Raw genomic sequence first — 15,281 nt, forward strand, 5'->3', positions numbered from 1 at the left:
TGATGGGTGGGGCTTTATTCCTGTCTTACTGGTTGTTCGGCCTGAGGCATCCAGCACTGGAGTTTGCAGGCAGTTGGATAGAGCTGGGTCTTGGTGCTGAGAGGAGGACCTCTGGGAGGCCTTACTCCGATTAATATTCCCTGGGATCTGAGGTTCTCTGTTAGTCCAGTGGGTTGGACTTGGAGCTCCCACCACAGGAGCTGGGGCCTGACCTCCAGCCTGGGAGTGAAGATCCGGCAAGCTGCGTGGCACAGCAAAAAAAAAAAAAAGAAAGAAAGAAAAAAAAGGGGGGTGGGGGGGAACAAGCCAAAGGGAGAGAACAATAACAAACTATAAAGAATAAAATAAATTTAGAAAAATTAAAGCTTTATTAGGAAAAATAGAAATGTAAATGAATCAACAACAGTGAATCCACACGGTAAAATAGAACCCCAATCTAAAAGAGGGAAAAAAAAAAAAGGCTTTGTATGGGGCAGAATTTAGGCGGGGGTGGAACTTAGGCAGGGGTGGGGTTTAGGGTGGGGTGGGGCCTAGGCGGGTGGGGGGTGACATTTGAGCGTGGGGCGGGGCCTCTGCTCAGTACCCAGCTGGAAAAGGCCCTGGGGACGGGGCCTCTGCTTAGGACCTGAAGGGAAGGCGAGAGGCAGCATGTACAAAGGAGGGCCTCTGGAGTGTGGAGTTCCGGAGTTTGGAGGTAGGGCCTGGGTGAGGGTGTGGGAGTGGGGCTTGGGCTCCACACGGCAGGAGGTTGGCTCTGAGGGCAGAGGATTAGGCCCGATAGCCCAGCAGGCTCCCCGGTAGCTAAGTGGACAGGGAAAGCGCTGGCCCCATTCCCTTCTTTTCCTCAGAGCGCCCCCTCTGCCTTCCCCCGCCAGGGTCTCCCCCATCCCCACGGGACCCCTAACCGTGTGTGGGTCACTGGGTGTAGGAACTCCTCCCCTCCCTCAGCCACCCCTCAGGGGTGCTGGTTCCTGAGGTCCAGCCTTTACTTTTGCTCCCCCTTCCTTCCCTCCCGCTCCCTCAGGACCCGCATGGCTGGAGGGGGCGTTGGTGGGCAGAGGATCAGGCCCAGGATCTCAGCAGGTTCCTGGGGGCCCAAGTGGGCAGGGGACACCTGGCCACGCTCCCTTTTGATCCTCTGCCTTCCCAGTGGTTCCCCAGTTTCCCCCTTCGGTCATGGGATCCCTTCCCCTCCCCCAGCCCCCCCCCCGCCAGGGGTGCCAGTCCCTCCCACATCCACTTCCCCTCCCCCTTCACTCCCCCCCCCACTCCCCACGTCCTATCCAGTCGCTGGGGCTTCCTCCTGTCCCCTTAGGTGTCCATGGTCCTCCACAGGTGCCTGGTACGTGCCTTAGTTATGCTTCCTTTTTTTTTTAATGTTCCTTCCTATTTCTGTGCCAAAGAAAGGGTATTTAATAGCAAGTTAATGAACACTTTAAATCATTTTGTGAATCAAGAAAAGTGTCACTGTTAGGGTAAGACATTGACCTTACAAAAAGATTGGCTAAGGGGTATTGCTCAGACAGTGTATCTTAGGGCAGAGTTGTGGTTATAGGTCCATATACATATACTTTATATGTAGGCATATTGTATGTATATACGAGAGGGAAAATATGCTTGTAGTAGGAGGGTTGTAATAGGTTGAACCAAACAAAGTGTCTTTTTGTACAACAAAAATGATAAAATATTAGTAGTTTCATATGTTCAAGCTAATAGACTCCTGCTCAGAATATCCACACATAAAGATAGATATCAGGAGGTAGTCTTCTATTTCTGTTAGGAAGTTTTCTGGCATGAGCAGTTCATTTTGATCCATTTAAATCTGGCATGAGCCTTATTTTATTTTTTCACTCTCATGTTCTTCAGAGTGGGACATAAAACTAAAAACCTTGGAACTGCTTTAGGGCATCAGGTGTACATTCTTATAGACTTAGCATTTAAATAATTATCACAGCTATTTCATAAACTTATTCTAACAGAGCTCTATTAGATATTGCTATCCCTACTTAACAAACTAAAGAAATTAAGCAGTTATCCCAAAAAAAATACACATAGAAACATACCTAATAAGTAACAGTACTAGAATTTGAATCCAAGACTTTTGGATTTCATGTTTTTGGCACCTGTCTTCTGTTTCCCTTCCAAGGAACTAAAGTTCTATCAAATCAAAACCTACATTTCTCATAATATTTTTCCTCTTAAGGTTGGCTTGAGATATGGGAATCTCCTCTTTGCTGGCAGATTTTTTTTCTATTATATTTAAAACAGTAAAAAAAAAAATAGTCCATAGTTGCCTAATAGAAAGTGAAATAACATTTTTAGTTTATAAATATAGCAGATGTTTCCCCTTTTACTCACTTTAAGAATGATTTACTTTCTCTCATATAAAGGTCCAGGATACACTTTTATCAAAGGGAAATCCTTAAGATAGCTGAAAAGAATAGTATGTACTAATATACAGTTTCTAGTTCTTCCACAGAAAAGCAGAGGGTGCAAGGAGGGTGGGGATAGTGATTGTTTGAACAGCCAAGTGTTTACCTCTTTGTGCTTTTACCACTGTGTAATATCAGATAGAGGCAATACAGCCTAAGGTTTTTCTTTCTCTTGAAACATGCTTTTCACAGTCTGTAAATATTGAAGAAGATGTCAGTAATAAATCTAAATAGATTAAAAGAGTTATTTTAGAATTAATGCTAGCCTTTTAATTATAAATGCAGCTCACCTCATAAGTAAATCAAAAACTTAGCTCTTTTATTGTTGTTCTTTTAAGTGACAGAAGTACTGCATTTGAATTCTGCTGTACAGCTTTCAAAGTGGTTAATATTCTGGCCTAACCATTTCTATCGGTGCTATTTTCCATGACTGTTCTGAGGTTTATTTAACCCAATCTTCTTACATTGCTTACAGTGTTCCTCATAGTTAGCATGTCTTTCTCTTTCTCTGCCTCTTCAAATGCTACTGACCTTCAGGGTTCTGTTTAATTAATACTTTTTACAACGTCTTCTAGAGTTTTCTAACTAACACCCATTTCTCCCTTTTCAGAATCCCCACACCACATAGTCAGGAGAACAATTTAGTACTTAATTAGAAATCATATAGCATTTAATTCTTGAATATATATTAATCTCATCAAATAGCCTGTGTAACAACCATCCGCTAAAAAATTAACCAGAAGTTACTTGTTAACATTTCTTTATGTTAAGTAATAGAAAGAAAGAAATTTCTAACACAGTTCTGCTTTCCCCCAGGAATGTTTTTATGGTGACATCATTCCAACATACTGTAGTCCAGGGGGCTGCAACCCATTCACAAATTGACAATTGAAATCTTTCCAAATCAAGAAAGAAGGAAAATTCGCTAGATTTGGGAATTTCAAACAATAAATAACATAAACTAAAAAACATTTTTACTGATTTAACAGATATTTATGCACTTAGTTGAACCTGTATGCTAGGCCCCCATGGGAACATGTCATGATGGCTGCCAAGAACACAGGCCTTGGTCCTTGGGCATGGAAACAAATGAGAAGCAGCATCTCTGACTGCTGCATGAGGCGTGTTGAGCAGCCTGTGCTGTCAGTTCAAGTCTTGGTTGAATGACTGTGACCAGAATTCTTAATAAAATGCGGATTACCTGTGTTTTTCGTTTAATATCGCTCAAGTAAAATTTTACTACATAAGTAAATTATCTCTCTGTAAATTCTGTTTTGTTCTTGTTAAGTAATATTACCTACTTAATTAATCATCTGGAGATGTACAAATAAGCATTTAAAAATTAATGCAGGAGGCTGACCAAAGAAAGTATGCCTTCTCCATAGAGAAAAGGGTTTGTTAGGAGAATTTTAATTTAGGCAGAAGCACAAATTACTTAGTAAGGAATGGCACTGATATCCAGATTGTGAGACGGTTGTCAACTTATCCTCCTTTCTAAAGATCTGTGTGAAGAATATATATAGTCACCTACCTGTGTTTTTATGCTCAGCTGCTTCAAATCACTGGACTTCACCAGGTAGTCTCAAGAGCCCTCTCAAATCTTGCATTCTAACTTAAAAAAATATATGTTATGTAAATTATGTGCCTTTGAAAGTTCAAGTTTTGTGGGGAGAATTATGTCATATTTTTACAGTTTAATATATTTTGTTAGTATTTATAAAAATCAAGCAAAAGATAGTCATTGAATTGGTCAGTTTAAATTTGTATGTCTCCTGACTTTGCAGTTATACTTCTGTAATTTTTTCCTGTAAATATATTCATGCATATATATGTATTCAGTGTATAAAAATATTCATGTAGTATTAGCTGTAGCAACAAAAGTTTGGAAACAACGTAAATGTTCATCAGTAATGGATAGCATTATAAATTGTGGTTCATGCATGGAATAGAACACTATGTAGCCATTAAAAAGAACAAGGAGGATTAGGGACTACCCTGGCGGTCCATGGGTTAAGACTTTGCCTTGCAATGCAGGGGGTGCAGGTTCAATCCCTGGTTGGGGAGCTAAGATCCCACATGCCTCACGGCCAAAAAACCAAAACATGAAACAGAAGGAGTATTTTAACAAATTTAATAAAGATTTTAAAATGGTCCACATCAAAAAAAAAATCTTAAAAAAAAAGGCGGATTTAAATATATTTAATCTGGAATTATTGCTAAAGCATATTAAGTGAAAAATGCACAGAATAGTACAGTTTGCAGACATATTACCATTGGCAAAACATACATACCAAATAATGCATTCTCCATAGAGAAAGGAGTTTGTCCGGAGGGTTTTGATTTAGGCTAGAACACAAATTTCTTAGCAAAGTACATTTATTTCCTTACGCACGCGCACACACACGCACACACACACACACACACACACACACACACACACACACACACACACACACACACACACACACACACACACTGGCTTGGACACACACATGTTTGTATGTGCATAGAAGGGTATCCTAAAACTAGTGATAGCCCTCAAGTGACCTGGAATAGGAATGAGAGGCAGGCTTTTCACCATTTTTTTCTCTCTCTCTTTTTTTTTTTTCTTTTTTTTTCACTATTTAAAATTTGTACTTGACTTTTCATCCATACCCCTTTGTACTGTTAAAATTTTTGTTAGTTCAATTTTTAGTTAAAAAAGTAAGATTTTCATGAATTAATAGCACCAAACCTGTAAAGTGAAACTAGTTTGTCCTAAGACAAAATTAAATGAGATAAAATAGTATATATTTAAACCATTTTTTTTTCCTTTGGATAAGGATTGAGACGATCCTTCACAGTCAAGACTTCATAGCTGCAGAATGTATTTCAGAACTTCAGTCAACCTTTGTGAAACCATAGCTCTAGAACTCTCATTGGCTATGTATCCGTGACCCTGAAAACTTCACAATTTGTTTTCTTCCTCTCTTCTGTTCCTGTCTTCTTGTCCTAGTGTCTATCCTACTTTACCTTTACTACAGATTGCCTGTTCAGATTTAACCTCTTAGCTTAGGACAGAAGAATCCTGTTTTCTATTTGAGTCCATTAATCAAGAGCAATCAACTTTTCCTGTTCATTTGCTTTCTTGTTAATTGAATCACCTAAGTCTCTTTTGGGAAGTTTCAACAATTTGTGTTAATTTTTTAGATGATTAATAATCTTCAACTCTAGTATATTACTTAATATTAGTCAAGAATGCTAGTTATCCACTGAATATGACAGACATGACAAGTTCTAATAGGAAGTCAAAACTAATTGCTTATTGGATATATAAAAATATTATCTTAAAAACATGTAAACTGGAAAACTGGAATATATAATTTATAATTTCATTCATAGTGATGAAATGGGACTCATCCCATTAGTTAAACTAAATCATAATTATATCCCACCTTATCCCCCAAATTAATTATTTATTTAAGAAATTAAAAGGTAGGAAGGGAGTCTGTTACTTCTACAGATATTAGGTAAGCTTTACTTGAGAAGCAACTTGAAGTATTAGACATGATAGAAAATGCAAAATACATAATAAGAAATGTGTGGCCAATACATGTGTGTAAACACTCAAAATGTATTTTTCTGCATATTTCCTGTAGCAGCCTCCACCATCAAATAAGTATATCAAATTTCAGTTCATTAAGGTTTCAAGAAAGTAATTAAGTGAAGTAATGAAATTCCTCCATGATCCTTTGAGCGCTTTCCTAGAATGTAATTGAGAGGTGTAACACTTTTATACCCATTTATGGTTTTCTGATTTGCAGGTGTAGCAAGTAACACTATCCAGCCTACTCCACAGACTATTCCGGCCATTGATCCTGCACTTTTCAATACAGTTTCCCAGGGTAAGTCAGCTGTTTTATGAGATATAGTGTTTCTGCTGTTTGGGGGCGTTGTTTTGTACTTTTATCTTAGGAGTGCAGTGTATTTGAATGTCTAGGTAATTTGAAACACATTTCTTTGAATGCCTTTATTCACTAGATTCTCCAGTAAACCAAGATGGTTTCTTATTATCAAAAATACCTAAATCCAAAGGCATTTTCTCTTTTTTTTTTTAATCTTTTCAACTTCTTTTTTTTCCCCCCACTTGATTGTTCTGTTTGTTTAATTTGGTCATTCTTATTCAGAGTTTTCTTCATATGTCTGCTGAGATTAGTCCTTTTATATTTAGAATGAAGATGTTGATTGGTTATTTTCAGTAGATGTTATTGAATTTCCCCAGATACTATGTCTGCAGGTCTGTTTCCCACTTGATTTTTCTGTTCTCCCCTGTGAGTGGGAACAGGCCATTCAGCTTCCTCCTGCATCTCAGCCATGGATGAGGAGATCTTTTCTTGGAGGTGGATGGCAAAGGGTGTACCACACATGCCTTGTCAGTCCTAGCTCTGTCCAGGAAGTTAATTCCACAATTTTGGAGAGACATTCTCTATCTTTTTTTGCCTAAGGTCTCATGTGAGAGATGGGAAGCCATTAAGGCTGAGGGTGTACAGGTATGCAGAGGTTGATAGAGGGGGGGAAGGATGTGAAACTAGTGCAGATAATTGTTTTAGACTGACTCAGTAAAGATCCCCCCAGTCCCACTCCTCATACAGCTGGACCCTCTCTGAAGTTTCTCTGGATAGGCTCCCCAGTTGCCTCCTATATTACATGTTCTGAGTTGGGATTTTTCTGGATACTGTTTTATCTAACAGCATACCTTCACTTAATTTCTACTTTTCTAGAAGTTTCTTTAAATCTCTTGTCAATTATCCTTTCCAGTTTTTACACTCTTTTCTCTTCTCTGCTTTTCCTTCAGTTTTAGAATTTTATTTCCTTTTGTTTTACCTTATCGTTTTAATATAGTTTCAGAAGGAAAAATAGTCAATTATATATGCTTAGTCTACCATCTAGAACTAGAACCCTGGAATTCTTTACCCAACCAAACTGTCAGGTGTGAAGGCAAAATAAATATTATTAAATATTTAAGGATTCTGAAGTTTTGCCTACTGTACACCATTTCTAAGGAAGTTATCAGAAGTTACTCCATCAAGAAAAGAATGATAACCAAGAAAAGAAATATGAGATATAAGAAATGGTGAAATTAATCTTAGGTCACCTAAAGAAAAAAATTCCATTGACAGCTTTTCCATAGGCTTGAAAAACAATTGCTCTAAAATTAGAACAGAAAATCAGAGCTCCCCTCCTTTAAGAAAAATCAAGCAGATTCTATGCAATACATAGAATAAGAAGCTGTAGAATGGGAAAGAAATAGATAAGAAGCTGTAGAATTCCTTTCCCAAGAACGAAAAGATCCAAGAAAACATTTTAAATCGTACAAGTAGTTTCAAGTAAGAAGCAAACTGAAATATGCCATGATTTTGAGCAATAATAGAATTATGAAATATAAGAAAAGGGATTTTGTTTGACTTGGACACAAAGAACATTCTCCTTGCAATGGCATAGGCTTATCACAAACAGAATACTTTATTCAGGGCAGAATATAAATCAGCACTGACAAGTGAAGGTAGAGAGATATTTCTGGAAGTTGAAAGGTGGAATAAAAGAAAGCTGTTATTAGGACAAGTGTCCAGAAGTGAAATGTTGTGATTTTTTTCTAGAGTTGATGGAATGAGAAATAGAAGACAAAAGTAAGCAACTAAGAAATTTAAAAGCACTAATAAATTTAGAAGGAGATAGGGCAGGAGAGGAGGAAAGTGAGATAAATTCTTTACCTTTCATAGCAGAGTGTCAGTAGATAAAGCCTAAAAACTGATAAATCAAGAAATGGTGGTATAAGCTTATCAACTGGGGTTAGGGAAGTAACCTAGAGAAAACAAAAAATAGAAATAATTCAAATGTGAAGTGGGGAGGGGCAAGGTAGATGACTTGTTTAAGTGTATGAGTTACGTTAAGTTTATTCTACTTTTCCTGGTTTTATTAAAAGCAAATAAGTTATAAAACCTAAAATCAAGAGCTGCAATGGCCTTTGAATCCTGAAAGGCCTAGTTTAAGAGTATGTGTATGGGGCTTCCCTTGTGGCGCAGTGGTTGAGAGTCCGCCTGCCGATGCAGGGGATACGGGTTCATGCCCCGGTCCGGGAAGATCCCACGTGCCGCGGAGCGGGTAGGCCCGTGAGCCATGGCCGCTGAGCCTGTGCGTCCGGAGCCTGTGCTCCGCAACAGGAGAGGCCACAACAGTGAGAGGCCCGCGTACCGCAAAAAAAAAAAAAAAAAAAGAGTATGTGTATGTTTCATGGGGGAACATAGTGCTAAGGTAAGAAGAGTAAAGAAACTATAATAAACTAGCAAATTACCCAAGAACATAGTGGAAAATGTCTATTAGTAGACAGATAACCTGCCCAGCAAATGCTATATTCCTCTGTTAAACTTGTTTTCCAGATTCCTCTCTACAGTCCCATGTACCTGTAAAAGCTCTCCCTAAAATATGATGTGAAAAATATATGAAGCAGAAATAGACAGAACAGTGAAACAGAATAAAGAATCCAGAAATCAGGCCACACAGTATGGGAATTAAAATAATGACAAAAGTGGCATTTGGATCAGTGCGGCAAGAAAAACAAAACATCAAAACTGATGTTAGAAAAAATATATATTAGATACTATCCCCCAATTCCTGTATCTCATTTGGTTGTATCTTAACAGGTTGGACTAATGAAAAGTAATAAATTGCATACAGCAAAAGATTTCCTCTCCCCATTATATTGTTAAAATGCAACTAATAGACCAGGAGGAAATCAATACTTAAAAAAATAAAGAATTACTGTTCAGAGCATACATAAACAGCTCCTGCAAATAAATAAATAAAACTTAACTCAATAGGAAAAAAAAAAAAACCAGAAATAAACATAGGGAATGACTTGTATGCTGTTGGTGGGAATATAAATTGGTAAAGCCTTCTTCAGTAGCATTCTGTCACTGTCAGAATTGCAGATGTTTTTTTGACTCAGCTATTCCACTTTAGGGAATCTATCTTAGAGAAATATTTAGACATGAGCACAAAATGTATTTACAAGGATATTTTATTTCAGCATCACTTGTATTAGTAGAAAACAATTTTAAATGTCTGTTAATGAGAAATTATGGTCCATCTGTCCTATGGAATACTGTGTACATGTTAAAAAAGGTTAAATACTTTCATAATGAATTTGTGGCTCACTCTGAAGAGGAGAATGGAATTGGGAAGGCAGGTATTTGAAGTACAGCATTTACTTTTTTAACTTGGGTATACCTGATAGTATTAGAGTGCAAATAACAACTTACCTCTTAAAAGGTTTTTTAAAAATTAAATGGAATATATGAAAAATATTTAGCATGGTTCGTGACATAATAATATTCTGCCTCTTATCATTACTATTGCTGTTGCCATTATTAAGTGATGTGTCCTGGCGATGCCTGGATTTAAGGGATCAATACTGTACCTTATATTTACCTCCAAGAGTTACTTCAGGGAATCAGCTGATTCCCATATGATTTTGCCTATGCTTTCCATTCAAGTCAGAGGATAATTGAGTACACTAGGATCAGATTATCCAGGGTCCTTCACGTGAATTTCTAGTTAAGTAGGAAAAAATCTCTAAAGACCCATTTCGGAAATATTTACAATTAAGTATTCTATATTCTGTCAAGGTTAGATAAATCAACCTTGAAAATGGATGCTTCTAGCAACTGAGCATGCAGGGATTTCTCTTTATACCAAATAATGTTACCTTTGATCCAGTGCTGACCCAGGCTCTTTCCCCCGGAATAGAGAACTTAACTGATGGCTCTACCTCTCCTCTGCCCGGTTCTTGTCCTTCCCTATGAAGGGGAGAAGCAGCTCTGTGATAAAGACAGTCTTCTTGAAGGCATCTGGAACTTATAAGCACAGATTTCAAAAAAGAGATATTATATTAAATTAGACAACTTCTCTAGTTCTTTTTTTTTTTTTTTATGGTTGGATTAGCTGTATGTGATCTTGCTTTTTTTTTTTTTTTTTTTCCCCCTAATTCTTCAAACACCTTTTAGGTCCACAGTGTGCTCTCTCTGGTTCTGATTATGGCTTCTGGTAAATTTTAATGATAGAAAAAAAAAACAGCTTTCATTTAGGTGCATTAAGTAATAGTTACTATTTTGAATATAAAATCAGATAAACTGAAATTGAAGTTGTTCTCTTCCTGAAATGTGTTTTCCTTTGTTATGTCTTTTTCACTTTCTCTATTTAGTTTTTAAATGCTAAGTTAAAAGAATCCTAACTAGGAAGCAGATTTCATTTTTATTTAATTTAAAATTTTAATTCATGCATTTTATTATTAATGACATAGATAATATTTTAAAAGGAAAGAAAGCTTGAAATATTACAGAATAGCAGAAGTAACTATTTGACATGGCTTTTTAAGTTCTTTATATATTTATATTACATATTTATATAGAATATTTTTATATATTCTACATAAATATATATTTACTTATAAATGTTTATATATTTATTTAATTAGTAAAAATCTTAACATCTGTATAAATCTGTAAATTACATTTTGCATCTAAATCTAAGTTGGTTCTTATCATCTAGTTATTACATTTTATAAGATAGTTACATAATTTGTCATACATGCTGTAAGCTATATATTATGTATCTGTAATTATAGTTTTCTAAGATATTTTATTCACATTTTATAAATATTGAAATTGTTATTCCATGAAAAAAATGCAATATTTGTGCTTTAAAATAGTTTTATCACTAGTAGATAAGTTTAGTTTATAAAAACTAAAATATAGTAACAGAGTTCTTACTATTATACACATTTTTATCTTATTAATAAATAAGTGATATGTCAGCAAAACAGTGTTAAAGCTGATGCTGTAAAAAATAAAATTAGTCCTGAGCATTAGGGCTTTCCTCCAGCAAGTCCAGTAAATTCTGGATAGATGTCTTACATATTTAAATGTTGCCTGGAGATAGAAGAATAGACTATTAAAGCACAAAATGAGTAGTATTAAGGTAAACTTAATTTTCATAGATGTCTCACTCACCTAGATAATATGTCTCACTCACCTAGATAATAGTATACATCTAGGTGACTAGAGCCTCTCAATATACTTTGAAAAAACATTGATGAATCTTTCAGTAAAAAAAAAATAAGCAGAAGTGTGCCTGACTAAATTGTCCAAAGAACTGCAGGACAATTGTTTTTTAGGTTTAATGGGTAACAAATGCCAAGTCACTAAAATACTAAAAATAGAACTGTGGAGAAACTGTTTTTTGTTTTTTAAATATATAATTACATTTTACTAGTTTATTCATTTGTATTTCTTACATGTAGGCAAGACCAGAATTCAGGGAAATTAAAATAAGTTCTGTTAAAATTGGAATGTGTAATCTCTGATTCACAACAGTAAGGACCAACTCTTAATATAAGCTTTAATAATATTAATTCAACAAATATTTGAAGGCTTGTTATGTGTAACACACTGGGCTAGTTACTATATGTAGATGTATAAGTGCATTATCTTAAAATCTGAAATTTAATTAATGTTTAATTCTGTGTGAACTTTTATTCCTTTTAAAATGTGGGAAAGAATTTAAAGTACAGACAGTTTTTTTATATTCCTTTGTTGAAGTTATTCAGCACTTACACTGGGCTAGAAACTTTAGGATACATTGTTTCAGTATTCTTTTTTGCAAGTTTTTAGAATGTAATAATTTGGATAAGAATTTAGTATCAGAGTACCTGGAATTGCTACATAATTTCAAGTCCTTGCCTAGGGAATGTCAAAGTTTTCATTTAATGCTGTACTATCTGGCAAAGTTAAAAGCAACTAAAAAAAGTAATTATATTTATAACTACAAGCTTATAAATAGGATCAAAATATATGTTCATTTAGAAACAGAATCGAAATATGATTCTTTTCGTTATATTGTATGCCCCCAGCCTTCTGACCAGTTCTCCTTAGAATCCGCATAAAAATTTCTAAAGAAAATTGTATTTATTTCCAAAGGTAAGACATAAAGTCAGTTTTAATTTCACCTTTAGAAATATATATTCAAGTATATTCAAATCTTAGATTAAATGAAATGTTTTCAGTGTGTTTTTTTTGCCCAAATTATTTAGTTGGGTTTATCCATATCAATCATATGTGTAATTAGAAAACTTGCTGGAAAAAATTGTGGACAAATAATTGGTAAGGGTTGTTTACATGTTTAAAAATTGTGTAGTGTAATGATATATCTTAGTTAAACCTTAGAGTTTTGTATATGGACAGCACAAAAATGCAAACTATTTTCATGCTTAAAAAAAGATGACTTATGTAATTTTTTAACATAAAGTTTGTTATTTAATTTTTTTTTAGTTATATTTATATTCTAGTTCAAATGAGGGTTGAATGGTTTAGTCTGTGTGTATTTATTGTTCCATGAAAAGAGAGTCTCAGCAATTCTAACATACACACCAAAGCAATTTTCCTTGTTTTATACAGAATATAATTTTTTTGCAGTTAGTTTGCCAAAATATAAAGGCTTCCAGTTTATGACTTCTGGTAGGAAAATCTTGCTCATATAAGTTGTTATGTATTGACATCTGTATGGTTTATGTTAGTAATTTAAAAATTTAAAAGCATAAAGAAACTTTATTCAAATACAACTGGGGATTGGGGGAAAAAACCTTCATTTTTAATATAGCATTAAACATTTTCTGTAATCTTGAATATAAGCACGTACCTAGCCTGAAAGAACACTTCCTATATTCTTTATAAATATCTTAATTACTCTGTATTTCTCTTAGGAGATATCCGACTAACACCAGAGGACTTTGCTAGAGCTCAGAAATACTGCAAATATGCTGGCAGTGCTTTGCAATATGAAGATGTCAGCACTGCAGTGCAGAATCTACAGAAGGCCCTCAAGTTACTGACTACAGGCAGAGAATGAAGCCTTTGTACAACATCCATGCATTTTTGGCTTAAAGAACTAACAGTCCACTACTCTATCTTCAGCCTATCAGGAGCATATTTTAAGGAAGACTTCAGTTCCATTGACTATAACAATGGAATCTGTGTCTGTGTATCAGATTCCTGTTGAAGCATTCATCAGCAGCCTCAACCAGTTTTCATTGTCCATTTAGTGGATTCAGTAGTCTCTGGGTGTATAGGGCTGATGTGAGCAAGGTCCTAAAAATGCCCATTTGAACCCTGCTTGTTCAAAAAATGAGAACACACTTCTATAAAATGTATTAGGAATTAGCTTTGTATCTTAATCTACATAAATTAAGGAATTTTTTAATCTATAATTTGGACAAACACCATATTACTTTGCTATAAAATTCTAAATTTAACTTTTAATAAAGATTGCCAGAATAGTCTAGAAATGTTTTTGTTTTCCTCAGGACTTCTGAAACAGATACGAACATCCTAAACTGTTAGTTGAATCTGAAAGAGATTATGTTCAAATTTCAATTTATATTCATATTAAATATAGCTACATTAAAAGTTAAAATGTTCATGGAAGGAAATGTAATAAGGTAAAGAGGTAGAATCAGTTTTAGACGTAAGAGTAATGTTGGTTGCTCAACTGTTTTCCCTTTTTCATTTACGCTTAAGGTGAATTGGTATTTGCTTCCTAGGCAGTTTGACTGCATGTGTTAGAGAATGAAAACAAGACATTTGTAATAATGCCTGGAAACTTGGTGCTTTGAGTTAAGGTTCTCCTCTGCTGCTATGGAATGGATTCCATAGAGTGAATAGTTATGAATGATGCAGAAGATTATAAAAACATAGACTCTCAGTTGTTAAGTTTATAAGTTATGTGGGAATTATGGACTTCCTATGTCACCTGCATTTGTGCTGTTTAAAAAATAAATACAAGGATTCTTTTAACTAATTCAGTTTATCACAGAGCCAAATGTCTGTTTTGCATGCTAAAATTGTCACTTTTCTAAAGTCATTATTTTTAGTTATAAGAATATAAAGAGAGAGAAATTTGGCAGATTTACCTGAAATTATCTGGTCCATTTCATTTATTCCACTAATATTGGGAATCTTTTAACATAGGAGTCAGCAAACTATGGTCCATGGTCTGGCCATTTGTGTAAATAAAGTTTTATTGAAACCAAATAATAGCCATTTATTTATGTTTTGCGTTTGGTTGCTTTCCACGATGGCAGAATTATATGGCCTGCAAGTCTAAAATATGTACTACTTGGTCCTTTAAGGAAAAGTTTGCTGACCCCTGTTCTGACAGTCTGTTTGAAAGGAAATGAATCATTATCTCATAATCTCTTATGTCTTTCTATTTTTCTTTGCATAAGTGTAATGTTATTTATATAGAGTTCAATAGAATGAATATTGACAGAATAAACTGTTCTAAATTATTGCAAAAACAAGCCCCCCAAAAACATGCCTCCTGAAAAACATTTTCATATCTTTCACAGCTGAATTCTTAAAACATTTGCAGGGTTCAACATTGGCATCTGGAATTCCAGGACTCTGATATAGTTCTATAGATGTTTATTGAAATAGAAAAATGACTAGGGTGATCTTTCATTTTATAAAAGGTAAATGTAAAATACAGTTCAGCAAATTTTAATTCAAATCCTAACATGTCTGGCCACTAGGAAGAAAACTGTCACCTCTCATTTCACACCCTACCTGTTGCTCCCAGTTGGGAGAGCACATGGAGGGGAGAAGATGCTGTGGAAACCACGGAGTCCACTGAGAAGTGAGCTGTGATGTAACACCCCTTACCTGTAAAATGGAGGTGACACCACTAGCCACCTCAGAGTTTGTTTTGAGCACTAAGGTACTACACATGAAGTGCTCAGCAAGTAGTAGCATTCCATAA

The 15,281-nt window shown here is 35.3% G+C and overlaps 1 protein-coding gene across 3 annotated transcripts in view; it reads left to right on the plus strand.

Moving 5' to 3' along the window:
* Positions 1–14,567, plus strand: part of VTA1 (vesicle trafficking 1) — a gene marked incomplete at its 5' end in the record, with an annotated part of 70,250 nt that extends 55,683 nt beyond the window's left edge. For 2 of the 3 annotated variants that reach the window (XM_079716554.1, XM_079716555.1), the window contains one exon: positions 13,228–14,567. In XM_079716554.1, the coding sequence (XP_079572680.1) occupies positions 13,228–13,373 (146 nt within the window). In that variant the 3' untranslated portion in view covers positions 13,374–14,567. Of the gene's footprint in view, positions 1–6,235; positions 6,317–13,227 lie in introns of all 3 variants that reach the window. The other variant, XM_079716553.1, reaches the window with a different exon arrangement.
* Between the last annotated feature and the right edge of the window lie 714 nt (positions 14,568–15,281).

The sequence above is a fragment of the Hyperoodon ampullatus genome (genome assembly GCF_949752795.1).
Source record: "Hyperoodon ampullatus genome assembly, chromosome: 12".
NCBI lineage: Eukaryota > Metazoa > Chordata > Mammalia > Artiodactyla > Ziphiidae > Hyperoodon > Hyperoodon ampullatus.